This window comes from Gigantopelta aegis, chromosome 14, assembly GCF_016097555.1.
Source record: "Gigantopelta aegis isolate Gae_Host chromosome 14, Gae_host_genome, whole genome shotgun sequence".
Lineage (NCBI taxonomy): Eukaryota > Metazoa > Mollusca > Gastropoda > Neomphalida > Peltospiridae > Gigantopelta > Gigantopelta aegis.
The window spans coordinates 11,964,480-11,974,891 of record NC_054712.1 but is presented as its reverse complement, the minus strand read 5'-3'; the positions used below and the strand labels follow the sequence as shown (position 1 = coordinate 11,974,891).

The 10,412-nt window shown below is 37.4% G+C and overlaps 1 protein-coding gene across 1 annotated transcript; it reads right to left on the bottom strand.

The window, feature by feature from the left end:
• Positions 1 to 2,477: 2,477 nt before the first annotated feature.
• Positions 2,478 to 3,287, bottom strand: LOC121389074 (piggyBac transposable element-derived protein 2-like). Its single transcript, XM_041520690.1, has one exon. The coding sequence runs from the start codon at positions 3,285 to 3,287 to the stop codon at positions 2,478 to 2,480; it is 810 nt and encodes a 269-aa protein (XP_041376624.1).
• Positions 3,288 to 10,412: the final 7,125 nt, after the last annotated feature.

Sequence of the window (10,412 nt, the reverse complement as noted above, 5' to 3'; positions counted from 1 at the left end):
CAATGCGAGACCCAGAACGTTAATCGATCTTAGAATCAGGTGTTCGAAAACAAAGAAAGACAAACATACCTTCTTTTGTCTTTTAATCCCCCCCGCCCCAGATGAACAATCGGTTTGACTACATGATTACGATAGTAAAGTTAGGTCTGCACAAACAGACACACCAAAGCCCATGCTTATAAAACTTTTAGAGTCCAAGCCTGGTGCTTATAACTACTTTTAGTCTAGACACGAGACTCTAATAGTCTGAAACACTAATGTCATGACAACGCCATACAAATATGTATGCGTGTGACGTCATCAGGGATTGAATTTTATAAGCACGGGTCCTTATTCAATCTCTAATGACGTCACACATACAATTTGAATGGCGTTGCCATGACGTTCACATCTTAGGTCTCACTACACAGATCACTTCCGGGTGTGACACAAGGTATGGTTCACATAATCTCTTCTAGGAAATGGTGAAGAATTAAAACAATATGTATGTTAAATGGTAACCCTTCTGGCTGTATTTTGCCCATGCTATTTTGTAATAGTGTGCATTGAACGTTTGGGACATGGGTGTATAGCGCAGGAGACAGCCGGAATGAATCGGTTAATGAACCACCTGTTTGGACCGGTACTACAGCCAGATGCAGTCATATAGCAAAAAACTGAGACGGAAATGTTCTCAATTTTGGAGTGAAAATAAATGCTTATATAATGTATGTTCGCAATGGTGTATGTTAGTGCCAACTAGAACCCGTTCTATTGGCAATCTTCATTTGATGTTGGGCAATTTAACATGGGTTTCAATGGCAGATGACATCTGTGTAGTGAGACCTTAGACTCTATTAGAGTTTCGATTCTAGACTAAAAAAATTATAGGCACTAGGCCTGTTTTACATCTGTATGTCTTAATGAGTCATTACACTACACCGTATATTCAGATTTATGTATATTACGTTACTGGCCGTCTTAATAATTTTGGGTCCAGTTGTTCAATTAACTGTGGGTTAGTCTAAATATATTTTCCTTTTATTTATTTCTGCTCAAATAAATTTCATGATCTATGGATACATTTAGTTCTTAATCCAGTTTCCACATTATGTTTTCAATGACTATTTGTATGGATTTTGCCCCTGGTTAACCAATGATTAAGGTAAATAACGTTTGAAAAATTGGCCCCAGGTTTTCAGATTCTTATTACTTTATAACTCGAGGTTCACTGTAGATATGACGTGTTTTCTGATTATTCTTTTAAAAAAATCAAATATCGGATCAATTTGCTTTTGAACAGCAATCCGGTTTTTACAATTGACATCAAAGAATGCGACGAGTGATTAATGGCTGTCCATCATACAATGAAAACATCTTACACAATTAACTTTGATTACTTACAATCGATTCCCGGTTTTTAAAAGAAACTGTCTAGTATCGCAGACAAATCTGAAGAAACTCATAGATGCAGGATTACCGAGGTACCGTACGTTCCAAAATTGTACCGAGAGGAGTTCATCTGCAACATTTTGACAATTTCCTTCATCAGTATCACTTTTAAAACTCTTTGAGATAGAAACACACAGCTATTTGATGACCCCGACTTCGAATTGTAACACAGATACCAAAAGCACCACAATTTAATGCGAAATGTTTGTATTCTTGCTTATGCAAGTCTGTCTAACTGTCTTGTTTTCAACGTCTGTTTCTTCCCGAAACAGTTGTGGCAATCTTCAAATGAACAAAGCAATATCCACTGAAGACGAATTTGACCGGAAGTTACGCAAGACCTTCAGGAGGTCAACCAGTAGACTAGAGTGCTCTCGGCTATGTTACGAAGATGAGCGATGTAATGGGATACTGGTCTGTCCAGGTGTCTGTTACGTCTTTGGTGTGTTCAATGTCGACGTGTCACCCGACCCAGACACCGACCATCACAACTGTGACGTATTCAACCTAGTAAGTATTTACACGTGATCAATGTCATACGTAACAAGTATCGCACATTGTTAACTAGTGTTATACGAGTGACGTATTCAACAGTGTGACACCTGTGACGTGTTTAACAATAACAATAATAATAACAATAACAACAACCACAATAATAATAATAATAATAATAATAATAATAAATATTATTATTATTATTATCCCTCTATTTACCAAAACCAATTTAAAATGAGTTAAAATTAATTCCACTTGTATGGTTTGCCTCCCAGGAAGATATAAACAATATCCATTGTAATTTGTTTCATTGGACCAACTTGACCTACTTTTTCAAAATGTTGCTCCAGTGCAACATTGGTATGTACTGTAAAATATATATGACACAAATAAAAAAGCGAAAACTGCAACTCAGATATTATTATTACAAGTAAATGACATAATTGAACTTGCCAAATGATTTCAAAAGAGGCACATTCACATGTTACTATGTTTTTCATGATATGAAACAAGGCACAGTCACGTGTTACCATGTTTTTCATGGTACGAAATTAGGCACAGTCACATGTTACTATGTTTTTCATGGTATGAAACAAGGCACAGTCACGTGTTACCATGTTTTTCATGGTATGAAACAAAGCAGTTTCGTTCGGGAACCAGACACAAATGAACCAGGCATTTGGAACACCTCCAACTTGTATAGCCTTTGGTACAGAGTCTACACCCATACGCTTTTCTTGATGCAAGGGAAAGTGATCTGTTTTGTCGTAGCGGGCGTCATTGACTGGTCCAGGCATCACTCGTTGCTTCTTTGCCGGCGGTGGTGTTAAGCCAGTAGAACCAGAATGTCGACCACGTACAACATTGTCTTTCTTCACTAATGAAGCAGCGACCATGCCCTGAAATGGTTTCAGTGGCATTGTCTTTACAGTAGCCAAATATTTGCAGTCACGGCGGTAGAGGAACCACGCATTTACAACTGCAATGGTTAGGGTATGGTAAAAAATGTATAAATACCATCTTTTACTCTTTAGTTGTCGCTTGTACAATGTGCACATCATGTCGAGCAGATCAACTCCACCCATTTTGGAGTTATAGATTCCAATTACTGCTGGTTGGTCTACATCAATGAAGCTTTTGGTGGATCTGTCATACCGTTTGATCTTGTTGACAGGGTCAGTACCAACATAAGTGGACAGTAGTGTCACACATTTGTTGGTTTTTGTCTCAATGACAGAATCAAATGCACCACGTCCCATTCGTTTCAGCTCTTGCTCTGATTTTAGAGGGGCTTTATGACAGCGATTGGCTCGGATGGTCCCAGTAAAGTGGAATCCACGCTCCTTCAGTTCACTTGCCATGGCAATGTTTGTGAAAATATTATCAGCAAAGATAGAGGAGATGGAGATGTAGCACACTTAGGACAAAAGTCAGCCACCGGACGAAGGCTCTGAAATGTTTCGTCCAGAGGTTAATGTTGGAGATGACAAAGAGGGTGGATTTGATGTGTCAACAGAGATGAACACACCAGGTATCATTCTTTCAGGTTTGAATTGTCCTGTACCATCCGATGACCACCCCATTAACGTGATTGTAAATGTACCCGATGACTCCCTTAGTAATGGTGTTGTCGGCCATGTTGTCGGTAGTACCGACTTGGACTGTTCACAACACAGTATGCAGAGACATGTCTCTGGAATTTTACACACAGTACAAAGTGAACTAGCTTCATTACCAAAAGATGTTTTTATTGCACGATTAATTGAACTTGTTGAATATGATAGAAGTGATATGGAATCTCTTCGTTTTGAACTTTTTAAAATGTGTAAAATGTGTGAGCATTTTGCCCATAAATCGGCGCAACTAAAACGCAGATATGAGGCTCGTACTAGAACCGGTGAGAGTATGTTGAAAAAATTAGCAAAGGACTGTTTTATTCTCTTCCGGTGCTCTCTAGGTGATATCCATGATGATTTGTTTGATGTTATTAATATACAAAATCATTCCAAACGACAAACATCCATTGCTTGCAGTCAGAGTGAACAGTGTTCAGACGACGTAAACTACGACGCAAGCATTGTTCTACGCGAATCCATGGCGATTCTTGAACGTGACTTGGTTACACTGCGTGGTGAACTCGTTCAAGATGTGGACTGTTTGCGAAATAAAGTTAACGAGCAAGCCCGCGTACATACCACACTGGCTGATAAATTTAGCAAATTAGAAAAACAGTTATCTGACCAGCTAAAGATTAGAGAGCTTTTTCAACGCGAAAATGTTGATCTAAAGGAAAAAGTAGTAACTTTACAACAAAAGCTGGACAAATTAAATTCAGACAATAAAAGTCTAGTCAAGCAAATTCAAAATGAGTTTAGGAAGGTCAATGAGAATAACATAAATATTCAATCTGACACTGATAACTTGAAAAGTGAATTAAAAACACAAATTCAAACTTTAGCTGCTGTTAAAGAAACTGTCGACCCTTTACCAGAACTATTTGGAGCAACCAAACGACTACGAGAATCGCATATAGCCCTTGTGAAAGACTTTAACTATGTAAAATCTAAAGTCGACAATGGATGTTTAAATATAACTCGTGTTGAAGATCACAAAAGTATGGGCATTATGGCACTGAAATCAAAAGTACAGCTAACAAACTCTAAAGTAAATGACATGGAAAGCAGCGTGGATGAACTGAAGGCGTTAGTAACATCGGTGACAACATCGACAACTGATCTAAGGAAACGCCTTGGTAATCTAGAAAAAGAACAGAGACATCAGCTAAAATTAAAAAGCTATGCCGAAGCGACTGCCAACACAAGTCGTCCATCCCACACACTGCATAAAGAGACGCCAACTACACAGACTGCATCAGAAGAAACCACTGATTCGACGGAGACATATACAACGGGTTCTAACACTGGCATAACGGTAGATGAGGGCCGTGCAGTACGTGAATCGACAACATCTACAATGACTGAGTCACCTTACACAATAGCTGCACTCCCTGATATACACGCCCAAACACCGTCTTCGCTGGAGAGTCACAATTCTGAAACTGACCAAAACCAATCTTCGAAATTACCCCCCGTTAGTACAAGCAAATGTACCACTAGTCGAGATTGCCCTGCTCGTGAACAGTTGTCAGTGATCGAAAGAACGGATAATCATCACAGCAGTCATGACGATCAGTCTCCCATTGTAAACTTCAAGCGAAGTAATACTTCTTCTGTGTGCTTAAACACGATTAGCGTCTGGGCACCCGGCGACCAGTGTAGGGCAACGTTTGCCAAACAATCAGTTTTTTGTGGTGTAACGAGAAAGCCTAGAGTAGCCCGATTTTATATTGGTGGTATCAGCAAATATTCCACGGAAACAGGCTTAAGAGATTTTCTTATAGAAAAAGGTGTGAAACCAACCTTTCTCAGATTTTTTAATAAAGATACAATGAAGTCCGCTTCTGCTCAGTTAAATATATGTTACGAACATCGCGAAAAAATCGAATGTGCCGACTTTTGGCCTAGTGGGGTATATGTAAAACCCTGGTTACCGAAAGACAAGTTTCTTAGCCAATTTAATAACAGAAACACTGACAATGGAATATCAGAATATTAATTTTATGTGCTGGAACTGTCGAGGTATCATGACAGCAACTCCTTATTTAATCAAATGTTTAAATAATCATAGAATAGATATATGTGGTATCACTGAGCACCACTTACGACAATACAACTGCAGTTTTTTAAATTCTATTGATAACAATTATACTGCATTCGTAAAATGTGCAACAGAACGTGACCCTTCAGTATTTCGTAATGTAAATAAAGGAGGCGTCGCCATTTTACTCCACAATCGTTTTGCGCACTGCTGTAACGCAATTGAAGTAGACTGTGATAGAATAGTTGGAGTGGAAATTGTGCTCGGTGACTCCTCAAATATCTATATATTTTGTGTATATTTGCCTGCGTCTAACTTGTCTGATGATTTATTTAACGAATATTTAAACATTGTAGAAGAACTGTATATTGCCTATAGCGCAAAAGGTATTGTTTATATAATAGGTGACTTAAATGCTAAAATAGCTGGGCCGAGATATAACTTTATAACAAACAAAAGAAGTGATCTATGTCACGCATTTCTTATTAGAAATAGTCTTGTATCGGTCCACGTTCAGGAATTTTGTAAAGGTCCTCCTTACACTTTCGAAGCTTACGCAGGTGGCCCGATGTCTGCAATCGATCATATTATAGTACCCGAAGAGTTAATTCCTTATATAAGTAATGCTCTAGTTAAAGATGATCATGTGCTCTCATTATCAGACCATAAACCCATAATATGTACAGTAAAGATAAACAATATAACTAATAAAGTAGGCACAGTGCCCGAAAAACCATCATGGGAAAAGGCTAGGCGATCACATACATTGTCGGACTATACGTTTGCGGTGTCCCACATGCTATGGCCAATACACATACCCAATAACGATGTAAATAAAGCAGAAATTGAGCGCTTCCACTTAGATATAGTCCATACATTAAATCAGGCAGCCAAAGAAACAATTCCTTATTCAAGGTTTAACAAGCATGTAAAACCATACTGGTCTAAAACAGTTAAGGAATGCCACAAAGATATGTCACATTTTAGGCGATTGTGGATAGTAGCCGGCAGGCCCCGCGGTTTTCAATATAATGTGTACAGATTTTATAAAAGGGCAAAAGATTTATTCCGCACGAAATTAAACGAAGCTTATTTAAACTATGAACGCGACTTCTATAGCTCCTTGGATAAAGATTGTGAAACAGATCACAAAATGTTATGGACCAAACTTAGAAATAAGAAAAAAAGTAGCTATATTATGTCTTTAAAGGTCAACAATACAACTATAACACAACCACAAGAAATTTGTAGTTCTATGGCAGAACATTTTAGTCGAGTATTTAGCGACACAGAAGATGAACATTTTGATGCCAATTTTAAATCAACTATTGAAAAGAAAGTTTCAGAATTTAAGCTAACTGCCGCTACAAGTAAAGTTAGTGTTGATATTTCCCCCATTCTTGTTAGCAAAATCTGCTCTAAGCTACCAAATAACAAGTCTTGTGGGCCAGACAAAATATTCTATGAACACTTAAAATATGGAGGTTCTTATCTTTATTTTTGTCTTTCTCGGTTATTTTCCTTGGTAATAAACAGTGGGCACATTCCAGAAGGTTGGAATTCAGGGCTTTTAGTCTGTTTATTTAAAGGTCAAAGTAAGTCGAAATCCAACAGAGACTCTTATCGAGGTATTGCACTTCTATCTGTAATCTTTAAAGTTTTTGAAAGAGTGCTGGAAACGTTAATGCCAGAACTGAACTCTTCAGAAAGTTTTCCTAATATTCACCAATGTGGTTTTCAGAAAGGCCTTTCTAGCATTGACACTTCGTTCATTCTACAAGAAACTATCAATCACTATAGAGAAAGAGGTGATGGAGTAATTGTTACATTTCTAGATAGTGCTAAAGCCTTTGATACTGTCTGGCACTCTGGTCTCTTGTGGAAACTTTCTGAAACTGGTATATCCCCCAAAGTCTGGCTTACTTTAGAAGCAATCTATTCAAACTGTAAACTACAGGTCTTAGTAAACAATAGTTTCTCTTCACACTTTCCTTTGAAAAGAGGATTGTGTCAAGGAAGCATACTATCCCCCAAAATTGTATGTATTGTTTATTAATGAATTGCTGAATAATTTAACCCAATCCAACAAAGGTGCAATGATCCTGGATACTAGAGTTTCTTGCCCAACTCAAGCAGATGACATCTCTATTATTTCTCCTACTCCAAGTGTCATGCAAAATATGATTTCAATATGTGAGCGATATAGCGCTAAATGGCGTTTTACATTCTCTGCTTCTAAAACACAAGTTGTTGACTTCTGTAAGGATCCGGATACGAAACTTATTCTGTATGGAAAGGAACTACCATGTTCAACAACCATAAAACATGTTGGCATTAAATTACAAAGGTCTTTAAATAATTGGGACAGAACACTCGAGACTTGCAAAACTATAAAATCCACCGCCATGTCTCTAGTTCAGGCTGGTTGTCACTGCCGTGGAATTAATCCTGTAACTAGCGTCAAACTAGTTCATTCGCTGTGCCTATCAAAAGCTTTGTACGGTAGTGAATTATGGAATAATTTAAATACAAATGAACTATTGGCGTTAGAAAGAGCATATAGATTTGTAATAAAGATTATCCAGGGTCTTCCTAAAAGAACACGAACCGATTTTTGTCTTGGACTTCTTGGCAGTATATCCCTCGAAGGACATATAGATAGAAACAAATTATACTATTTAGGACATCTTTTGCGATGCCCCGTGTGGACTCTGGCTTACAAAATAGCAGTCACTCGACTACTAAGTTTTAAAAATCAGTGTGTTCGTTCAAATATTGGCTTTGCAGCGGATATATACACAATTCTTCGTAAATATAATCTACTGCATCACCTCAACGAATTTTTTCTAACATCAGTATTCCCTAGTAAGCATATTTGGAATATAATTGTAAGAAAACATGTTTTAGAATTTGAGGAAACTAACTGGCAGTTACGAATTTCTTTAAACCCCGATACAACACATTTTCTAAAAATTCATGCCAATCTCGAAGTGCATAGAGCTTGGTCAGTTGCACGGTCAAATCCATCACTAAAGGAGCAAGCAAATCACTTGATAAATATATGTGCTACATGGAGGCCAAACTCAGTACACGGTATTTGTACGTTATGTACTAGTAACTATTCTGATCTTTTTACACACGTCATGACTAGTTGTTCATACTTAACAACAACCAGAGATACATTCTGGACAACGCTTCTTGATATCTGTCCTATTGACCTCAGTGTAGAATTACATAACTGCCCCGATGATATTTTTATTACAAAACTCCTGTCCTGTAAACCTCCAATAAATATTGATGATGAATCATCTATGTTATATAGTGAAAGTGTCATACACTTCATTTATAAAATAACGCAAATATATTACGTTAACAATATGAAGACCAATATACTGTAGACAGTCATGACTGTCTGTTCTTGTGCAAATGTTCAGATCTTTATAGTGGTGTGTGTGTGACAGAGAGAGAGAGAGAGAGAGAGAGAGAGAGAGAGAGAGAGAGAGAGAGAGAGAGAGAGAGAGAGAGAGAGAGAGAGAGAGAGAGAGAGAGAGAATGGCAGGGTGGCGAGTGAATTTATATGAGCGTGATTCTGATCAACCAATAACCTTTTTCATGTAATTCTCTCACCATGCGTTTATTCCAATGCCACTGTATATATTACCTATTATTTATTTTGTATCAAGTACTATGTATTATCCATTAATCATTGTGCATTGCCTTTTATGTATTATGTATGTATGATAATCTGTACTGTTCGAACTCTCTACAAGAGGAATAAAGAATATATATATAGATGCAGAATTACCGAGGTACCGTACGTTCCAAAATTGTACCGAGAGGAGTTCATCTGCAACATTTTGACAATTTCCTTCATCAGTATCACTTTTAAAACTCTTTGAGATAGAAACACACAGCTATTTGATGACCCCGACTTCGAATTGTAACACAGATACCAAAAGCACCACAATTTAATGCGAAATGTTTGTATTCTTGCTTATGCAAGTCTGTCTAACTGTCTTGTTTTCAACGTCTGTTTCTTCCCGAAACAGTTGTGGCAATCTTCAAATGAACAAAGCAATATCCACTGAAGACGAATTTGACCGGAAGTTACGCAAGACCTTCAGGAGGTCAACCAGTAGACTAGAGTGCTCTCGGCTATGTTACGAAGATGAGCGATGTAATGGGATACTGGTCTGTCCAGGTGTCTGTTACGTCTTTGGTGTGTTCAATGTCGACGTGTCACCCGACCCAGACACCGACCATCACAACTGTGACGTATTCAACCTAGTAAGTATTTACACGTGATCAATGTCATACGTAACAAGTATCGCACATTGTTAACTAGTGTTATACGAGTGACGTATTCAACAGTGTGACACCTGTGACGTGTTTAACAATAACAATAATAATAACAATAACAACAACAACCACAATAATAATAATAATAATAATAATAATAATAATAAATATTATTATTATTATTATCCCTCTATTTACCAAAACCAATTTAAAATGAGTTAAAATTAATTCCACTTGTATGGTTTGCCTCCCAGGAAGATATAAACAATATCCATTGTAATTTGTTTCATTGGACCAACTTGACCTACTTTTTCAAAATGTTGCTCCAGTGCAACATTGGTATGTACTGTAAAATATATATGACACAAATAAAAAAGCGAAAACTGCAACTCAGATATTATTATTACAAGTAAATGACATAATTGAACTTGCCAAATGATTTCAAAAGAGGCACATTCACATGTTACTATGTTTTTCATGATATGAAACAAGGCACAGTCACGTGTTACCATGTTTTTCATGGTACGAAA